Genomic DNA, 19,904 nt, shown 5'->3' with positions numbered 1-19,904 from the left:
CCCCCCCCGGCTGCTCCCAAGGACCCCCCCAGCCCTACGTGGAGGTGAAGGAGATGGCACGGCCGCTGGGAGCTGAGCCGTGGGGGGCGGATGGGGACAGGGGGAGGCAATGAGTGGCTGCACGCAGCGTCTGTCTCAGGTCAGCGCGGAAGCGTCGGATGCAGAAGCAATAGACGAGGGGGTCGAGGCAGCTGTTGAGGCTGAGCAGAGCCACGCTCAGCACGTGCAGCACATCCAGAGCAGCCGGGGGTCCACAGGGCGGCGTGGGGGGCCGACTGCCCACCCAGGGGGCCAACGTCAGGTGGTAGGGGGCCACGCACACCGCAAACACCAGCAGCATCCCCAGCACCATGGCGCGGGCCTGCTGACGGTGCGAGCCCGGGGAGGGGACGGCGGTGCTGGACAGCGAGCAGGCAATGGAGGTGTAAGAGCCCAGCACCACCACGAAGGCGACAGCAAAGAAAGCCACCATGGCGTAGGCGTAGGTCTGCTGCCGCGTGTGCTGCTCGAAGCAGGCGGTGGCCCCGGCACGTGCCGGAGAGGTTTGCCGGGCGGTGAGAGCTGGTGCAGCACAGCCCAGGCCCAGCAGCCACGCTGCACCGCACGCCAACGCCGCCCCACGGCGCCCCACCAACGGCAGCGCCCGCCGCACCGCGCCGAGCCGATCCAGGCTGATGAGCGCCATGAAGGTGACGGCGCTGTAGGTCGCCAGGTAATAAGCAGCCCCGGCCAAGCGGCACGCGACCTCTGGCAGCAGCCAGTCCCCCCCAGCCAGGTAATAGGGGATCCAGAGGGGCAGCGTGAGGTTGAAGAGGATGTCGGCCATTGTCAGGTTGATGAGGTAGATGCGGACGGCTTTGCGTACTTTGCCGTGCTGCAGGAAGACCAGCAAGGCCGCCAGGTTACCCGGCAGCCCCACGCACAGCACCAGGCAATACACAACGGGCAGCAGCACAAACTGCACCGGGTCGCTGGGCACGCACGCGGCCGGCGCCGAGATGTTCATGCCAGGGTCCTGCAGAGACAGCGTGCAGCACAAGGCTTGGCTCGGCTCCGCAGGGACAATCTTCCCCTCCCACCCCCCCTCCCAGGCCTCCATCCATGCAGCCAGCATGGCGCGCTCTGAGAGCGGCAGGCACAGCTGCACCACAGCCATGGGGCTGAGCTGCAGACAGCGGCACCTGGAGGTGCTGTATTGGCTCCAGCTCAGTGCTGTGAGGTGTAATGCTGACCCCCCCCCTGCTCTGTTGTGCCCCCATCGCCCCACATCCCACCCAGAAGTCAGCATGCATATGAGCACATGATGGGAAGGGGTCAGGTTTGTAGCCCCAGCCCTGCAGGGCTCTTCCAGCACGGTGCACCCATGGATTCATCACTGTCCTCCAGTTCTGGGCATAGAAAACCTCTCCCTGTTGTGATCCCCATAGCACAGAACTGCAGCAGTTTCACCTCTCATCACAGCTGCCCACATCACAGTGACAGCTCTGAGTCACCCAGCGGGTGGTTCCCAGTACAGCAGAGCCAGACTCGGTGCAACATCCAACACTGTACCAATGCAGGCCTCATCCAGGAGTCCTGAGCTGCCTTGCAGACCCTCAGATCCCTTAACACTCCCCGTTTCCTTTCCCTTTTACTGCCAAATAGGGGATGCACCCACCCAGTCCTGCACCCCATACTCAGGGCATCGTCCCAAGCTCCATCCCACCCCTGCTCAGCAGGATGCTGCAGTCACACTGAGCTGATTGCTTACCACGCGTCCCCTCCAGCTGCTCCAAGTTGTCTGGCAGAGCCGGGCTGCATGGAGCTTTAAATGCTCTGGGTGGGCTGGGGGTGCTTAATTTCCAGCCCCCATAAGGGTGAGCGCAGTCAGAGGGGGGAGGCACCTGCGTGTGTTTGTAATGGGGGAGGCCACACTGGAGCCATGCTAAGACCCCCACGCCAGCGTGGGCTGGGGAGGATGGGGGCACCAAGGGACCCTCCGGGCCCATTTCCCAGGCCCCACATGAAAGCAGTGGAGGTCAAGTTTCTGCACTCAACAGCTGGGGGGAAGGAGGGGGAGGAAGAGGCGACCAAAATGGGATCAAAGCTGGCATCCACCTCTTTGTGCCTTTGTTTGCTTCAAAGGGGGATTCAGTGGGAGTAGTGCCCCAGGCCCCCTCCCCACTGCCTCATACGGCAATGCTGGGGTGCTGTTTTGGGTCAGGGTGCCTGTCCCTGTGGGGACGCTGAACGTGCTGTGATCAATTTGCCCCATAGGTGTCCCAGCTCCTTTGCTGGCAGATGCTCAGGGTTCCAACAGGACCTCGGGGCTCTGCCCAGCTGTCACCACGGGGCTCTGGATGCAGCACCCCAGCAGAGCAGGGTCCTCAAGAAGCACTGCTGAATAGGGCCGGGGTGGGGACACAGCTGCTGTCCCACCTGGGTGTGCAGCGAGCAGCCCGGCGCATTGCAGGGTGACTGCAGGGCTCCCATCCTATGCTGACATTGCCCCTGCATGACACCCCCATTGCCATCATCCCCAAGCGCTGCTCCAGCAGCCCACCACCCCCCGCCACACCTCAGGGACCCCCCCGGTCCTGCAGCTCAGCGTGGAGGGGGTCGGAAAAGGAGGAGGCAGAAAAAAAGCATGAAAAACAACAGCAGAGGCTTTATTCCAAAGTCCCACAACCCCCCCAGGAGCCACCCCAGCCCAGCACCGATGGCAGCACCACGGTCACCATCCATCCCACAGCCGGGACGTCACACAGCAGCCTCACAGTGTTACTGCTAAACCCACCCCGACGGCACCAAAGGGCCGCAGCCTCCCCCCCTCCAGCACTGCCGTCCTCCCTCCGTCCCGGCTCACTCCGCCTTGGCCTTGGTGGGGGCTGCGTGCCCGCGGACGTTGAGCAGCAGCAGCAGCCCGAGGCTCAGCGTGGCGGGGGCACACATGGCCAGCGGCTCCCGCAGCACCAGCAGCGTGTAAATGGCACCTGGGGAGGGCAACGGGACGCTGAGACGGGGCGAAGGGCGGCGGAGGGCATCCCCTGCCAACACCCCCCGGCCGCCTTTCACGCACCGATCATGACGACGCTGAGCACGAAGTTGCTGATCTCCTGCAGCAGCTGCGGCCCGAAGGCGAGGAGCAGCCCGGCCGCCGCCTCCACCGCACCGACGGCGGTCAGGTACGGACCGGGAGAGGGAGCGAAGCCGAAGTCCCGGAGGGGAAACACCTCTGCGAAGCGCACGAACTGCTCCTGCTGGAGAGCACAGCGCCGGGCACGGCTCCGGTAACGCCGCCCACGCGGAGCTCCGTGAGGAGCGGAGCCCCCCGGGACCCCCCTCACCATATGGCGGTGCGTGTCGGCCGAGAGCCGCTCCGAGAGCTTCACGGAGCCCGCGAGAAGGAAGAAAAGCCCCAGGAGGATCCGCAACGCACGGAACGCCGCCGCCATGGCCGGGATGGGGCGGGGACGGGGCGGTGCGGGGCGGGTCGGGATGGAACGGGACGGCCCTTCCGTCTGCTGCCGCCCTCCGGGGCCGCCGTGTGCCGGAGAGCCGCGCTGCCCCGTCCCTGCCCGTATCCCTGCCCGTATCCCTGCCCGCAGCTCGGGTATCGCTGCTCCCTGCTCTGCTGCCGGCCCGCAGGAAAGGGAAAAGGAAAGCGAAGAAATAAGAGCGGACCCTCCGTGCGCTCTGGGGTCGGCAGCTCCGGGTCCCGCATGTGCAGCTGAGCATCATTAGCGCAGGAAGGATCCATCGCTTCTGCAGGGATCAATAGGAGCGAGATGCGGGAGGGCAGCGCCGAGAGGAAGGAATTTTCCCTTTGCTGTGCTGGGAAGCGGAGCAGCGGCGTCCCCCAGGAGCACCGCGCTGACTCAGAGCGCAGCGATAAAGAACGGCGCACCCGGAGCAGCCCAGACCGAACGGGCAGCAGCTGCAGCCGAAACACGGCTCCGTCTTTCACCAAAGCCTCCATCCAGCCCCACCTGGGATCCCGCTGTCTTTAATTCACGAGCCCGAGCTCCTTCTGTGAGTCATTCATCGTTTGTCGGGTCTTAAATGAAACGTCTCCATGCAGCACAAGGCCAGACAGCAGCACCTGCATCCCACATTGAGCACCAAGAGCTCACGCTTCCACCCACCCAGGAGACACCACGCATCCGTCCCATCTCATCCGTCCCATCTCATCCTCCTCCCAGCACCAGGCAGCAATCCCAGCCCATTCTGCCCCCAACAGACACAGCCCCCTGCCCAGGACAGACCCCAACACCTCACCAAGGACGCTCATTCTCAACCCCGTGCTTGATACAGGAGTTAATCAGACTAACAAAACAAAGAGCAGAACCAGCCCCCTCAGCTTCAGCAGCCAGAAGCTGCTGGCACAGCGTGTGCTGATGGAGAACACAGTGAGAGTCACAGCTCAGGTGATGGGGAGAAAGAAATGAGGGATTGCTGCAGCTCTCCAAAGCACATCTATCTGTTTTCAATATAAAAAACCATGGTTTGCTTATTAAAGGTGTGGGAGGCGAAGATCATTTTGAATGCTGATGTCACATTTTGGTGGGAGCAGACTGAGCTGCAATGGGGGAAATGGAATGAGGGCATGTTAGTGAGAAATAACCAGGATTTGAGGGGGAAAAGATGCTGTGTTAGAGCACAGCAGCCATGGAGACAAGGCATATGTGCAGAGTGGCTTTAAGGCATGACAGTTGTCCTCTTCAAGAGAAGCTTGTGCTTTAAGAGCTGAAAAAAGCATTGCTCAGGTTAATTCAAGGGACTCCAATGCTGGCATCCAGGCTTAACTACTACAATCACTGAGTAAATGATGACAAACCAATCAAGCATGTGCAAACATTGGGCAATCCAGCAGGTCCAACAGTGCACAGAACCCTGCAGATGGGGATGGAATGGGTGGAGCTTCCAGAATCACCTTAAGTGCCTCAGGGGAAAGAAGGAAATTTAATTTAGGGGAAATAAGGAAATTTAAGCCAGTCATTGTTGCAAATGCTCACATGGCTGCACACTGGTCAGGAAATACATCCACCCCCACAGCTGGCACAGGCCAATGGACCAGAACAAGTCCATGGCAAATGCACAGCAGCCCTTAGTTCAGGGTGGCTGCTTTATGTTTGTCACAGAGCAAGGCCCAATAATGCCTCGAGCCCCCCCTTCACTCAGTGCTCAAAGCACACTCTGCATTCCCCTTCTACAACCTCACTTGAGGCAGTTACACAAGCATAATGTGATATGGATGTGCTTAATAGCTTACTTACTGAGCATGCTCCACAATTAAACAGAAGCCACCATTAAGAAAATCTAAATACTTTATTATAGTTAAAAAACTGCTAGAAGGTTCCTGGCTCCTCTTCACTGCATTTGGGCTCCATCTTCTCCTGCAAGTACAAAGAGTGCTGTTAGCCAGAGCATGGAAAATGCCACCAGGAATCACAAGCAACAACATGGAATCAGTGAGTCACAAAAGAAAGGTCGTGCACCTGACAGACACTCTCTAGAACCCTACAGTCTCGTTAGGCTTGAGATGAAACAAACAGCATCTCCACTTCAAACTTAAAAGATCTCAAGTGACTTTGTGCTTTACTACCCCAGAAACAAGAGCAGCTCGACTAAAGAAAACCAGTTTTATATAAAAAATAAGATTAATGAAAGGCAAGTTTCAGGCAGGAACCACCCAACGCATCACAAGGTGATGCTCTGCCTTAATAGATCAGCACCCGAAGGACATGAGTTACTTACCTGTTCACTTGGTACCTTGGTCCATTCACATACCACAGGACATCAGGCTGGATGTGCTCATGCTCAGCTCCTGAACTAGAAAAATAACCACAAGTTTTATGGACAGTGCTTTTCCAATCTGTCATACCAACCCACATCTAGAAAGGTGTTTTAACCACTGCTCCCATTATGTCAAACCCAGGCTGGGTTTTGCTCTTTAACCTCACAGTCTGAGAGCAGCACACCAAGCCCCAGTTTCACACACTCACTATTAGTTAGTGATTGAACACCAAGTGTCCAGGGACTTCTATTATCTCACCCATTCAGAACAAGACAAGATTATGCTTACTTCTCATGGATGAGCACGCCAGTTTCACTCAGCTCGCATCTTCACCTAAAGGATAACAAGTGAAATTATTAGAATAACATACAGAAACCTGCAACCATTTCAAAACTAACTTAAAAAAGCCAAGATTTCAGATACATGGACTGATTAGTTATGAAGGGGAATTTACAAACTATTCCAAAATATTAAGTGGAAGAATAAGGGGCAGAAATAGGCTAGCCTAAGCACTTGTAAAGAAGTGAAGGAATATGCATGTAGTTGACTCAAGAACTGCACCTTGTCAGAGCACAAACCGTAAACCACCAGTCTGAGTACAATGAAGTTTGATTGCAGCCAGAGGTATACTATCCCTTATGTGAAGGCATTCACGATTTCAATCAAGCTACTTCAATCTATTTGACCCTAGTTGGTCTCCTGTACAATGCCCTCTTCCTTCTGCTTCATGAAGGAGTGCAGTGCCCCCTTACTCCTAGCAGCCCCCGGTTCAATAGTCCTAGAAGTGCTTCAAAAGCCAAAGGAAGACACTAGAGATTAGCACTGTAAGTCTACTGCTTTTATTCTAAGCAACAGCTTCTTCCCTTCTGACAACCCACCCTTTTACTTACAGCTTAATTGAGGGCAAACTTCAATGCTTAGCAACTTAGGGATGTAGCAGTACAACGTTCAGTGCACACCTCAAGTTGGGAGGCAAATCACAATGGTCACAATGGGATTTGACCAGGTAGGGAAAAGTTCAAGTTTAGTCTCAAACCCACCACCTGGGTTTTATCATGGCCCTCAGGAGCAGAAATATAGCATGCACGTTTTGTTTTCTATGCCATAGCAACAAACACCATGCATAAGGGATACTATATCTTTGTGCATCCTTTTAACACTCCAGATTCACTTATATAGCCACACTCCTCCCAGCCCTCCCAGTTAGCTCTTCAGTACTGGTGTTCAGAAGCAACATTGATAGAGATGGGGTATTCACAGACCACTGCGGGATTGCACAGCCAAGTCCTAACATGTCAATCATTACCTAGCAGCAATGACAGAAGTGGGAGAAGGCCAATCCTCCCTTTTTTCCTTTTCCAGTCAGTAGCTATTTAAGAGCCCCACTAGCTGGGATGGAGAGAGAAATCTGAAGCTAATTAGCAGATTCCAAACTTCCTAGTAGTGGAAGAAGCCAAGTAATTACCCCAGAGCAGCAATACTTTTTATGCCTCCTTTCTAACATGCTTAAGCCTTATTTAACGTGATGGAACAGAACACTGGCCTTCCTGATCATGTCACTGCAGCTGGCAATGATTAACAGAGACATGCAACCCCATTACTGCTGAAGTCCTAAAACTACTCACAGGCCTCGGTGTTGAGCTATGGGGAAAACTGCAAGCAAATCAACACTTTGTATGCTTAATGTTACAGTAAAGCCCCCATTGCACGCTATGCTGTGCTCTCCTGACAGCACCAGAATCTGGATCTGAGGGCCTAACAGGTCCGCATATGTATTCTGACACCACACTTCTGAGCTTCAGATCGGCTTTTTTGAGAAAAAGTGTATTTGACACCAAGATATAAAACCAAGATGAAACACAATGCAAGCACTTCAATGCCATTTCTTGGTACGCGCTTGTTACAGACTGGCTTTTCAGTTATCTATCACACCAAGTTTCATTACTGCAGGCAGTCAGAGCTGGAAGTTATCTACCACACCGAGTTTCATTACTGCAGGCAGTCAGAGCTGGTATGAGACCTATGGTTCAGTCACAGATTGCTTGCTCCAAGAGTGTCAAAATCCTACTAAGTTTAAGTATGCAGAATAAAGCAGATGTGCCAATAACCCCTCCACGACATTTCTGCAGGTAAAGTCAAGTGTCCAGAGCACGCTGGAAATACTGCTTAGATCTGAGCATTGGTTTCAAGATTAAAGAGTTCAGTTTGACTACATGACAGTATGCAAGTCAACACTGCCAGCAGTTTTGCTGAGTTCCAGTCACAGGTTTAGAGTAAAAGCCATCACCAAAAAATAAAACACCCCACCAAACTGACTTTGTGACAACCCTGTTTGGTTAGATAGGTTTGAGCTACACTCACTACGCTCTAAACAAAGACCTATTAGTGCAGCCTTGAGATTGAAGGTGCAGCTAGCTCCTTCCAGTGGAACACTGTACACCTGACTGCAGCAGGGCAAGGCTGTCCAGCAGATCCCATGTTGAACAGCGAGAGTCTTTTCTTGACCTTAACACAGATTGGTCCAAAATACCAGAAACGAGTATGTAAAGCAGAACTTTGCAGATCGAGTGGGAAAACACATCACAGCATCTCTGAAAAAGCTGATCAGATGAGCCAGGTCACGTGCTGAAACAAGGAACCTTGAAATTCAGGTTCAAGAAGTAATGCAAAAGAGCTGGAGGATCAGCATGTCTGGATGTCTGGAAACATAAGCATGTTAATCCTGAAACACTACATTCAGCATTTCTGTTAATGAAGAGTTTAGAATCACATCCTCAAGGCAGATGAAAAATGAAGTCGAGCATTACGCTACCAAGATGACTAAGAGGCAGAAGTTAGAGAATCTCACCACTGTCAAAGGCAGAGAAATGTACTTTGTTTGCCAATCAAGGATTAAAGACAACTGAGATGACCAATAAGCTCTACTGAACTTTTTACAGGGATATTCATTCAAGCAGTCATACGTATAGTCCTGAGTATTCCCAATCCATCCTAAAGCTGACCACGTTCGTGAGCTTTGGCTACCAGTTTACACAAGGCTACAGCAGTGATTCCTAACATTATTTCCTACCGAGCCAAGGCTCCACATCAAGGGATGCATTGCAAATGGGCCACCTTGTCACTACGGAATCCTTTTCTAGGCACTGAGAGCACTAGTTTGACTAGTTAACTGAGTGTTAAGATCACATTCCCTCTTCCCCACAAGAACATCTTCGTTACACCGTAACTGAGAAAAATTCACACAAGCCGAGTCATATGCACAAAGGAATCGGGTCTGAAAACACTTAGCTAAGAATCACAGTAAGTTGCTTATTGGCTTTGATCAAGGCAAAAGCTTAAAACCGAAAACCACGCAGCTTTGATGCAAGTTTAACATACAGGTATGAAGAGTGCTGCACTGTAATTCCACAGTCAGAAGTGTGATGTCAGAATACCCACAGTATAAGATTACATAGAAAGTCACCAAGTTATATTATATTGCTTGTTACCTACCTGTATGCAGTCGGCAATGAGAATCTTGGAGCAAGCAGGAATACTACATCCGGGTCCTAATGTCCATTGCCATTTGTGGTACTACGTTCCTCACAGTTATGAACTGCAGAAATGCTGGCTAAGTGCAGTTATGTAGCAGGCCACTAGTTTTAAGTGTAAATTGCAGTCTCAGAAACTCCAGCAAAAGCTTGCTGCCACAATAAAGGGTTGCCAAGGAGAAGCCAAGAATTTTTCTACCACAAAAATACCACAAAATCTCAAAAGCAGTTTCAGGTTTCTCATCAGCTGTATACATGATTAGTGTAACGTGTCTACACCAGAAGATAGGATTATTCTATATTCATTTGAGAAAGTGTGAAGATATGAAGATACCAGTTTCTACATGCTGCAGATTTTAGATATCAAGTGGCAAAAAGGGCTCAATTTTTGTTAAAACAAAGCTACATTGCAACAGCCAATCTCCTCCAAGTCCAGTACAAAAATAGGTTATGCAAGCCAGACCATCCAGGAACAGGTCTGACCAACCAAGCGCTTTTCTTAATTGTTTTGATGATTCAATTATATCAATCTGATTTTCTGAAAAAAGTCCAAAACCTGATAGGAACAGATCAAAGGAACGTGACCTTCTCACCTCCCACGTTTAAATAACGTGATCAACATTTTAGCATTGATGCGTTTGCCAGCTTTTAAGACGCTATCTTTAAAAGGTCTTGAAATGAAGTTGGCTATTTAATTGTAATGCCTGTTGAATATGTGCAACTCAAAGCAGAACTCATTTGAGAAATTCTGCTTGTGCAGCTACAAACCAAGCCAGATTTAGCCAAGCTTTCAGACGTTTTGAAAACTGCCAAATCCTCTCTATAGATTTACTATAGTCATTGTTTTTGCAACTCATCTATACTAGCAACAGTAGCTTACGTACAAAACAGGGAACCAAAAGACAACCTCTGTAAGGCATACAAGGACATCAGCATCCTTCACTCTTCAGTTACAGAACTACAAAAGAACATACTTTAGGATATGCACCAGCATCTCTTTAATAAAGAATGACATGTCATCTGAAAAATAAACTGAAGAAATTAATTTAATCTTTACGTTCAGAATTCCCCATCTCAGACACCTTCCGTTTTTGTGGGTGTCCCACGAACACCCTGCAGAAAACACAGGCATTATTTAGTACTACTTAAAGCAAATTGAGGTGGGATTGCTGTTTTTAAGCTCAATATCCAACACAAGTACTCCCAAATACCTGGTCTGCAGTGCAGGAACTGCCCAATTCAGAGTTTCCTGAGTACCAATTCATTGTCTTAGCACGTTATCAATCTCCAAACTTATCTGGGAAGATAAAAAGCATTCACCAAACCAGCTGAGTCACTATTTGGTGCGCTGAACGTTCCAGTCAGTGTTACCTGTTATCAGTATTTCACAACATGCTCCTTTTGTCATTTAAGGAGTATCAGCACTTACAGTGAGTACTTCACCAGCCATCATCTGCACTCTAAGATACTGCTAATCTGACACTCAAGTTTTAACCACAGAAAATTTAGCACAGAATTTAGAATGAGCCAATGCTTAGCACAAGTGGAGTGGAAAGATCACTGTTAAGGGTTGAAACTACTTACAGAACGCTCAGTAGTTGGGGAATTGCATGAAGGTACAGCCAAGTAAGTCTACCTACTTTGTGCCAAGCAGGTTAATATATCCTGCGTTAACACCAAGGCATTTTATGCTGGGAAGTCACGTTCCCAGCTTTATCTGGTACAATGTAATAATAAGCAAAGCAACTACCTTGAGTCCAGAATGCTTTGAAATTCTCCTGGGGGGAGTTAATGAAATTAACAGCAAGCTAACGAGAATTCAGCAGATCTACAAAACAGCCTTGAAGGGAATTTATTTGTACGGTGCAGTATGAACTCCAGATTTAGATACTGCTTTTGATGCATTACCTCTACACATCAATAATAACAATAACCATCGTGCAAAGAATGCTCATTTCTCTGTATTTTACATACAGGCGTTTATGATTTATCCAGCAGCTACAAGATTCAGGACTAGTTCCTGCAGCCCCCATAATACAATCGAATTCTGAGCTATGCAAATTAGTCCACTCAGTTAGCACGAGGACATAAGCAAGTTACAAGTATGAATTAGCAGGTTCTCCCCTAATCACTTGAGCAGCACTTGTGGTTTGTTTGTTTGTTTTTGCCAAGCAGTTTCAGGCAGGTATACAATACGGAGCAAGGCCAGATCCTGTAATCTCAAACAGCTTAAGAGCATATAAATATCTCATTAATAACCCGTAAGTTAGGAAGGCAGTCAATACAAGTCTTTCTATGGATTTATTTTAAAATAACCATTGCTAGTCTTCTGCTTAAAGTCTTTAGAAAGTAGCAAGCAGTAACTGCCAAGGTGGTAAGTGCAACTGTCCCACCACCCTTCATCCATAGCTAAGATAAGAAATGCTTTACATACTGCATTACTTGCAGCGTAGCTTTCATTACCATTATCTGACAGCATCTGCAAGATTTTGGTTTACTTTCTTGTTGCAGCACAACGTTCAAAAATCTGCACCTACTGGGCAGTTAAGCTATTTGTCCCAGTCAGCCTTAAGCTAGAGGCATTATATGGGAAGAGATCTCAGCTCTTCACTACAGTTCCACACCCTGGGTCTAGCTGGATCTCTATGGCAAGACTCTCAGTTTACTGCTGAAGGTGTGGGTATTTAGATTTAGCCTCTTAATTTAACCATGAATGGCAAGAAAAGTTACTACATTTAGTTTTCTATTTATTTGAAGCACAGTAAAAAAAAGTTGGTACACTTTGGGAATTCAGTGGCACAATGTACACTGCCATCAAGTTAGGGACGTTATACATCAAAAAAACAGCTAAACTTGTTTTGAAACACTGCATTACATAATTAAGTTGTACTTGCCCAAACAGACCACTTACAAATATTAGGTCAGTAAGTTTCTAACATCCATAAAAACGTAGCTTTCTTACTAAAATGCAAGAATTAAAAAGTTGGTGTCTAAACAAGACAGACAAAACAAACTGGAATGAAACTACAGGTCACATCTAAAATCGGGGCTTTTTGTTTGGGCCTTCGTATTCTTCTCTCCCTCTACCATATCCTGTTGGTGTTCCAGGCCCCATTCCTCTAGGACCCTGGCCACCCACAGGCCCCGCACCTCCCTGCCCAAAGCGTTCAGGACGCTATTGGAACAGAATTAACAGTTCATTATATGTAGTTGATGTCCATGTGTGTTAAGTATATATTTTTAGAAGGTTCCGTAGTCAAGGTTCGTCGATACAATCACCATTGAGCCGATCCACAGGTACCGGGAACATAGAAAGGAAAAAAGGGTAATTTAAAAATTAGTTTATTGTAATACATGCCTTGAGGTATGTTCCCACTTGATGCATTCTCATACATCTGTTACAAAGAACAGATCCTCCCTGCAGTGCTAGAAATGTAAGCATTAGTGCAGATGTGAATTAACAACTTTTCACAATGAGCTCTAGCAATTTTCAACCAAGTTAATGCAAACAGCTTGCAAACTTCTCACCTTTAGTGCGATAAAAGCTTAGATTACATCACTGTCATTCCAAACAAGCCTAGCCAGAGAGCTTCTTCAGTTCACTCAAGTATGAGCTGACATTCATGAAATGTCACTGTAAACAGAATGCCTACTCACCAGTTAATGGCATGTGCTGCAATAGAGACCATGTGCTTTTCAAGATGGGGTTAAGACTACGGTCTGCTGACTAAACTGTAGAGGCCTTAGGCAGTAATCAAAACTGACAGTGAGCACTACTGGATTACAAGAAGAAAAAATATATATATGTGAAAAAGCTCATGACCAGTGATTTACCTAACCAACGCAATTGCTCCATCAAAAGACTTGCTTTTATTCAATCCCACATACTCCGAAACTGCTGCTGTATATGCAATGTGTGTTCAGAGAACCACTACTTATTCCGTTTCAGGTTAGAGCAATGCACGAAGGGCTGTGTGCATCCAGTCAATATATCCCTTCCCACCCCCACCTTCATCACAAGCTCTAGAAAAATTCACAACTTCAGTGCTGAAAGGCTTCACACCAAGATGTAAAAGCTAAGTTACCCTGCAATAAAGCAGAGACTTGAGATATTTTTGCTAGTACCTCTCATTGCATGTACTTCATTCAGTTACTGTAACAGGAATTGTCATCAGCAATCAATGTACAGAACTGCCAAATTTGAACAAAAAGCTCCCAACGCGTTTTCTGCTACCAAGTAACAGAACAATGGTGGGCTGTTTGTTACAAAAGGTACCTGCAACTGAAAACTCAGACCCACGCTTCTGAAAGTCAGTTTCAATCCTCCCAAGTAAGGTATGTCAAATGCTACCAAATCTTTTTCCTGCCTAGCTCATGGCAGCTTAAGTCTACCTCCTCTTCCTCATAAAGATGTCAGCCCAATAAGTGTGACAGCACTGTGTGGCAGAGATCCCCCGTTCTAAGAAACTCAAGGCCATCTTACTGTCACACGTTTTCCAGCATTACACTCGTTCAGCATGCACCTGTACCGTGAATTTCAAGAGGAGAAAAATGTTCACAGCATTTACCACAGACTGCCTGACTATTTGCTGGAAGCTTAAGAACTGCCTAAATATATCAGTAGACTATAGATACATTAAGGCCACCAGCACTGCCTACTGAATCGTTGCGGCTCTGCAGAGTTATGGTTTTGAAGACACAGTTCCCATAAAAACAGAAGATATTTCATAAGCTATTATGGTAGCTCACAAAGTTAAGCAAGAGGCCTAAACCCACCCAAAAATCATTTAGTTCAGCTTGTGCAACACAGTACACCCTTTACGAGGAGGGTGAAAGCACGCTAGTATCACCACCTAAACCAACAGCTTTCCATTATACCCAGTAAGCATTTCTTTAACCTGTATCAGCATTGCTTCAGTGTGATAACACCAAGCAGGCTCAAAGCCCATTCACACATATAGTGTGCCAAAAAAAGTACGGCTTGGAAACATACCTCGGAGCACGAGATATGCAGCAGCTTTAATAAACTCTACCTACAGTCATCCCCAACAAAGAGAAAGCAACAAGAACAGGCTATCATTTCATTCCCTTGTGGATCAGGAACCACAAAATGGCTACAGTCAGACCATTGGAACATGCCTAAGACTTGGGAAAAAAAAAACACCAAAAACAGCATTTCTGCTTTTCTCTAGCAAACATCAGCATATAGAGTAAGTGATATGCTGTTCCCCATTATTTAAGTTAATCTGCTGCTTCAAGAGACGTCCGCAGATTTCTCAATTAACAGCATATCTCTGACAGCATGCATCAATTCTAACAAGGCTTGGAAGGGCCAAAATAAATGCAATGTTCAACTGCGGAAAGGAGAACAATGATCTCACTTCCCCATACGGAATGTCACGTTACTCAACAGCTACTAATTGTTATTTTAATTCTGAAAATTGTCATATTCTCTGGAATTTATAAAAATCCTTCCAAGCCTAACAGCGATGCAGAATTTCTCAAGTCCAATAAGGTCGGAGTTAATTGCAAATATGCTTAACAGCACATTTGAATTCAGTTACAAACAACTTCCAACTGCGTCAACTACCATAATGGTTAACTAAACTAGTACTACATAATGCCAAACTACTCTTCCATGTTAAACACCTGACAAGAAAGTCAGCAGTTAACAGTGAAATTTACACAACCGAACACAGAACTTCATTTCCAACTGCAACTTTTCTCTTGTGCTAAACTAAAGCCATCACAGGATACGTTACCATGTCACTTCCCATCATAGAACCACTCATGGCTGCTTGGCCAACTCCTGGATTAGCTTCATAACCTATGCCGCCTCCACCTCCAAGAGGTGGAAATTTCTGGGCTGCAGAAGCATAAGGATCTAAGAAAGAGAAATATATAATCATATTCTGACAATTTCTAAGGTAGCCACATAAAGCAATCATTTAAAAATTCTTTACCTCCCATGTTCATTGTGGTGGCACCACCCATTCTCATGTCTCTCTCCCTCTGCGTAGAAGAAACAACTTTTAGCACAGAAGCTATCACTGAGGCCCAACCTCTCAGGAGACAAAGCATGTGCACAGCCAACTACTACCACCTCAACTACACAGACACCACCTCTAACCTCAGGGAAGCAAAACACAACCTCAACAACATGCAAGAACTGTGGCAATCTCTAACGTGGTAATCAATCCAGAAAACAGAGTGGTTGCACTTACGGGATCCATATAACCCATTCTACTATAATTCTCTTCCCTCTGCCTTCTCATCTGTTCTTCCATCTCTCGCTGACGGATCATCATTTCCTCCTCCCGTCTGCGACGCTCCTCCTCCTGCCTGATCAACCCAAGGCAGATTATTAATCCACGGGAGTAACATACACCAGACATAATATTAAACCACGGGAGTAACATACACCAGACATAATATTAAACCACGGGAGTAACATACACCAGACATAATATTAAACCACGGGAGTAACATACACCAGACATAATATTAAACCACGGGAGTAACATACACCAGACATAATATTAAACCACGGGAGTAACATACACCAGACATAACCCCATGCATGAGCAATTTCACACTTAATGATTACGCCTCAGAAAAAGAACACAATCAAGGAAGAAACTGCTGTTCAATTTCCCATCCACAAACTAAAGGAGCAATAGTTTTCATCAATCAACCATTACAAAAACACACAGCTGAAAACTCCTTTTAAAGGCAGACCAACCTGAGCTGAATTTCCTTGCGTTTCTGCATTTCTTGATTATGGAGTTCTTCCATACGTCTCAGCTCCTCCTGACGCCTCATAAGGTCTGCAGAAACCAAGTCTGTCAGCAGGAGCTCCACAAACTCAGATTTAAATTAGATTATAACCTCGATTATACCACTGCAGACACCAGACATCACTGCTCTTAATCATACTTTTAGATAAGACTGAGAAAGGGTGCGTATTCAAGCCATTAATAAGTTACGCATCGAAGCCATCATTCAGAGCAGAAACAAGCATCTGGAGACAAAGAATTCAGAGCCGGTTACCTTGACGCAAGAGGTTTGCCTGATGCTCATGATAAGCATCTTCCATCTCACTTTCAAGTTTGTCCTTGGCATCTTTCATGTTTTTTGCCACTTGTTCTCTCTGTTGTTTTTCCATTTCATCTAAAGATTTCCATCTCTGCGAATACTCAAACTCAAAACTGCCAGGCTGAGCAAAACGGGGAGGAGTTTCTCTTTCCCTGCAGAAAGGAAGATGCTCAGCCAGGCTGCACAAGGCTCAGAAATGAAGGTCAACAAACAAAATCACTGGCACAACAGCCAAGTACTAGGAAACAAAGGAAACCAGGAAGTGCTACCTCAACAATGCGATTAAAGCTTGCTATGACAAAAAGAAAACTGCATTTTACAGATTTAAACAGCAGCATATAAGTTAATTCAAGAACTAAACCATCTCCTGCACTGTCACATCCAAGTCAATCTTTCTACTTCTGGTTCTACCGCACGTTTATCCAGCAGCTCCCTCATTAGAACACTCTGCTGCAGGCAAATACCAGATGCAAAATGCAGAAGTAACACAAGCCTTTTGCCTTAACACAGACAACAGATAAAAGCCCCTGAGCACGGAGAGTATCTAGAGCTGGCTTACCCAGAGGACCGTGTTAAAGCAGAATAATATTTACTTGAAGCTACTCTTCAAAACATCTCAGAGCTGACAGCTTATGCTGACAAAGCGGCTGAAGTCAGAGATTCAGTAATTAATGGGAAAAATAGTAAAGTTTAAGAACTTTTCATATTACCAATGCTAAGTACTTTTAAGGTCTCAGGGAAAACACTATTAATCTGCACTCTTTACAGCAACATGAGCATTAAGATGCTTGAAGTCTTTGATCAAAACAAGTCATTTCAAACACTTTCTCATGTAACACCCACAAGGCCTTTTCCATCCGCTCCCTTTTGCAGCCTGAAAAGCAGTTCTACAACAAACAGGCTTTTACATACAGGCCCTAACCTAAAACTCAATCACCACCACTTCCCTCATGCACAGTGGTCTCCGTGTAAGGCAAGTCCATAAATTTGGTAATCATGAAGCATGCCAAGATTTTACTTTGGTTCTCAAAGTCATAATTCTACCGCATTTATCTCCCAGTGGGAACACCAACATAAGTCTCACAATGAGGATTCTCAACAACACCACAAGCTGTAACAGCTGACATCTGATTTCAGAGCTGTGCAGGTACATTTCCACACGTAGCCCCAATATCGGGCTGATATTTACGCACTATTTCTGATATTCAAAGCCAGGCTCTGAAAAACCACCCTAACTCTTACAGAGTCATTGATCATACAGTTATCCGCATACTCATTATACCACAAAAAGAGAGTGCCTACTTTTGATACATCGGGTTCTTCTGAGCAAGTTTTTCTGGAAGACCATCTTCATCATCCAGTTGCTCCAGTGGTTCCACAATAACTGGCCTAGGAGTGCTAAATACAAAATACACACACGCTTTACATTTCTATATCGATCCCCGACAGTTTTACTCCGCTTAGAGCTACAACTCCCGAGAAGCAAAATACTTACGTTGTCAACAAGAACACTCCCTCCGTACACCGTTCAAACGCTTTTCTGGCAGCTGGCTTTGATGCAAATTCAACAATGCCTTTTCCTGTTGATCTACCTCGATCATCTACAATCACAACAGCTCTTTCCACGGGACCGAACTGGGAAAAAGCCTCCTCCAGTAACTCGTTGGACACGTAAGGCGATAGGTTACGCACTGACAGCGCGGCAGCGTGCGTTGCAAACCGAACACGGAGCTGCCTGCCCCGCATGGGGGTGTCGTCCAGTTCTGCCTTCGCGATTTCTGCCAGAGCTCTGGATTCCTGGGGGAAGTTTAAGACCCAGTTTTAGGAACTCGGATTATAAACCGCTATTTGCGAGACTTTTTATAGGAGACGGGCAGATGGTACGAATGCCTACCAACTTAATGAATCCAAAGCCTTTGCCTTTGTTGATAAAAACCTCTCCCGGCTCCCCGTATTTGGCAAACAACCTTTTAAAGTCTTCATCCGTTATATCGGCGGGCAAATTCCCAACAAACAAACGGCACCGCTGAGTGTAAGTCTTCTCCCCCGGCCTCCTCAGCAGCGAGAGGTTCGCCTTAAAGCCCTACGGAGAAGCAAAGCAGATGGATCCATCACCGTGTGCGGAGCTCCACGCCGCAAAGTCGGATCCGAGCTCTGCAGTCGCACCGCGCCCCCCGCCGAGGCGGCCGCACCCCCCTCCCCTCGCTCAGCCCGGACCCCCGCCCCGCGCTCCTCCCCTTAAGATGGCGACGGGAGCGCGCGGAGCGCCGTGCCCGGCCTCAGCCGCCGCCATCTTGTGGCTGGAAAAGGGGGAGGGGGCCGTGACTCACCTCGTCCGAAAGCTTGTCGCCGCCGGCCGGGCCCTGCTGCGAGGAGAGGCTCTGCTGTCCCTGGTGCTGCTGCCCGCGGCCCCGCGACTCCCCGCCCGGCCCGCCGCGGTGGCCCGGCCCGCCCTTGTGAGGCCCGCCCGGCCCTTGCTGCGGCCCGCCCGGCCCCTTGGGCCCGCCGCCGGGAGACTGTCCTTGTCCTTTCTTAGGGCCGCCGGCCGGGGTGGGGCTGGGGCTCGGTTTGGGCTGCGGCTGCTGCTGCCCCCCGGGGCCGGACGGAGCGGAGGAGGGCGCGGATCCCTGGGCCTGCTGCTGCGGCTGCTGCCCCGCGGGCAGGGCGGACGGAGGAGGCGCCCCGGGGCCGGACTGGCTGCCGGCGGGGCCCGCCGTGGTGGAGGAGGAAGAAGAGGACGAGGACGGCGGAGCGGAGGTCGACGCCGGAGGTTTCGGCGGTTCGGACTTCGGGCCTCCGCCCGGTGGACCGCCGGGGCCCTGCGGGCCGCCCCCCATAGGGCCGCGGTTCTGGCCCATTCCCATACCGGGCGGCGGAGAGCGGAAATCGTGGTTGGGGCCGCCGCGGCCACCGCCGCCTCCACGCCGATGGAAGCCACCTCCGCCGCCTCCGCGGCTACGGAACCGATCCCGCGACATGATGGTGCTGGTGGGGAAGGCGGAGAAGGAGCGCTGAGCCGGCTGCTGCTCTTCAGAGCCCGCTGCTCAAAATGGCGGCGAGCTAAAGGGCCTCGCCGCCGCCTTTGTCCGTCCGTAATATACCTTCCCCGCCCCCGGAAACCGCCCCCTCCTCCCTTCTAACCAACCACCTGCCGCGGCGGCGAATACCGATAGGTGGAGCGACCAATGGCGCGTCCCCGTTCCGTAAACTCTTTGATCCTATTGGTAACGAGCCTGCCCCCTGCCGATTGGCTCATTTGACCGCCAACACCGGGACAGGATGATCCGTTAACCTCCTGTGTGCTGATTGGACAGTTTGACCGGCGGGAGGTCAGTTACGACGGAAGTTCATCTTTCTATTGGCTGCCGGGGGAGTCAGTCGGGCAAGGCCTGCGGAGCGGATGCTGGCGCTACGCAAGTTGCGTACCGCTCGGTTCGGTTCCAAAGCGTAACACGACGCACTAAAGGTAGATAAACGAAGAAGCTGTATAACTCTGTTATAAA

The 19,904-nt window shown here is 48.9% G+C and overlaps 3 protein-coding genes across 5 annotated transcripts; all 3 read right to left on the bottom strand.

Annotated features, from left to right (window-relative positions):
- Window positions 1-34: 34 nt before the first annotated feature.
- Window positions 35-1,156, bottom strand: LOC140261864 (platelet-activating factor receptor-like). Its single transcript, XM_072355752.1, has one exon. It carries the CDS (start codon window positions 1,154-1,156, stop codon window positions 35-37), a length of 1,122 nt encoding a protein of 373 aa, XP_072211853.1.
- A 1,471-nt stretch (window positions 1,157-2,627) lies between these two features.
- On the bottom strand, window positions 2,628-3,965 carry TMEM35B (transmembrane protein 35B). 2 transcript variants are annotated; one of them, XM_072355632.1, is made up of 3 exons: window positions 3,327-3,965; window positions 3,059-3,236; window positions 2,628-2,972 (listed from the first exon to the last, which is right to left on the bottom strand). In XM_072355632.1, the coding sequence occupies exons 1-3, from the start codon at window positions 3,432-3,434 to the stop codon at window positions 2,842-2,844; spliced, it is 417 nt and encodes a 138-aa protein (XP_072211733.1). In that variant the 5' UTR covers window positions 3,435-3,965; the 3' UTR covers window positions 2,628-2,841. The 2 variants fall into 2 exon arrangements, with proteins under 2 accessions (XP_072211733.1, XP_072211732.1); XM_072355631.1 differs by having other exon boundaries at window positions 3,059-3,239; window positions 3,327-3,673.
- Window positions 3,966-5,269: 1,304 nt separating this feature from the next.
- Window positions 5,270-19,484, bottom strand: SFPQ (splicing factor proline and glutamine rich). Of its 2 annotated transcripts, XM_072355141.1 has the most exons (12): window positions 18,732-19,484; window positions 18,296-18,484; window positions 17,897-18,198; window positions 17,704-17,799; window positions 16,357-16,553; window positions 16,049-16,133; window positions 15,531-15,648; window positions 15,270-15,318; window positions 15,069-15,190; window positions 6,065-6,109; window positions 5,737-5,811; window positions 5,270-5,375 (listed from the first exon to the last, which is right to left on the bottom strand). In XM_072355141.1, the coding sequence occupies exons 1-10, from the start codon at window positions 19,377-19,379 to the stop codon at window positions 6,089-6,091; spliced, it is 1,827 nt and encodes a 608-aa protein (XP_072211242.1). In that variant the 5' UTR covers window positions 19,380-19,484; the 3' UTR covers window positions 5,270-5,375; window positions 5,737-5,811; window positions 6,065-6,088. The 2 variants fall into 2 exon arrangements, with proteins under 2 accessions (XP_072211242.1, XP_072211241.1); XM_072355140.1 differs by lacking the exons at window positions 5,270-5,375; window positions 5,737-5,811; window positions 6,065-6,109 and adding an exon at window positions 10,290-12,481.
- Window positions 19,485-19,904: the final 420 nt, after the last annotated feature.

Source organism: Excalfactoria chinensis, chromosome 22, assembly GCF_039878825.1.
Source record: "Excalfactoria chinensis isolate bCotChi1 chromosome 22, bCotChi1.hap2, whole genome shotgun sequence".
NCBI classification, from domain to species: Eukaryota; Metazoa; Chordata; class Aves; order Galliformes; family Phasianidae; genus Excalfactoria; species Excalfactoria chinensis.
The sequence above is the reverse complement of the archived record's forward strand: the minus strand, read 5'-3'. Positions and strand labels throughout refer to the sequence as shown.

Coding starts and splice junctions, on each gene's coding strand:
- TMEM35B (XM_072355631.1), bottom strand. CDS start 3,434: ATGGCGGCGGCGTTCCGTGCGTTGCGGATCCTCCTGGGGCTTTTCTTC. Junction 3,240..3,326: donor CCGACACGCACCGCCATATG/GTGAGGGGGGTC, acceptor TGTGCTCTCCAG/CAGGAGCAGTTCGTGCGCTT. Junction 2,973..3,058: donor GCTCAGCGTCGTCATGATCG/GTGCGTGAAAGG, acceptor TGCCCTCCCCAG/GTGCCATTTACACGCTGCTG.
- LOC140261864 (XM_072355752.1), bottom strand. CDS start 1,156: ATGGCTGTGGTGCAGCTGTGCCTGCCGCTCTCAGAGCGCGCCATGCTG.
- SFPQ (XM_072355140.1), bottom strand. CDS start 19,379: ATGTCGCGGGATCGGTTCCGTAGCCGCGGAGGCGGCGGAGGTGGCTTC. Junction 15,649..16,048: donor CGCAAGGAAATTCAGCTCAG/GTTGGTCTGCCT, acceptor TGGGTTGATCAG/GCAGGAGGAGGAGCGTCGCA. Junction 15,191..15,269: donor CACCACAATGAACATGGGAG/GTAAAGAATTTT, acceptor TCTCTTTCTTAG/ATCCTTATGCTTCTGCAGCC.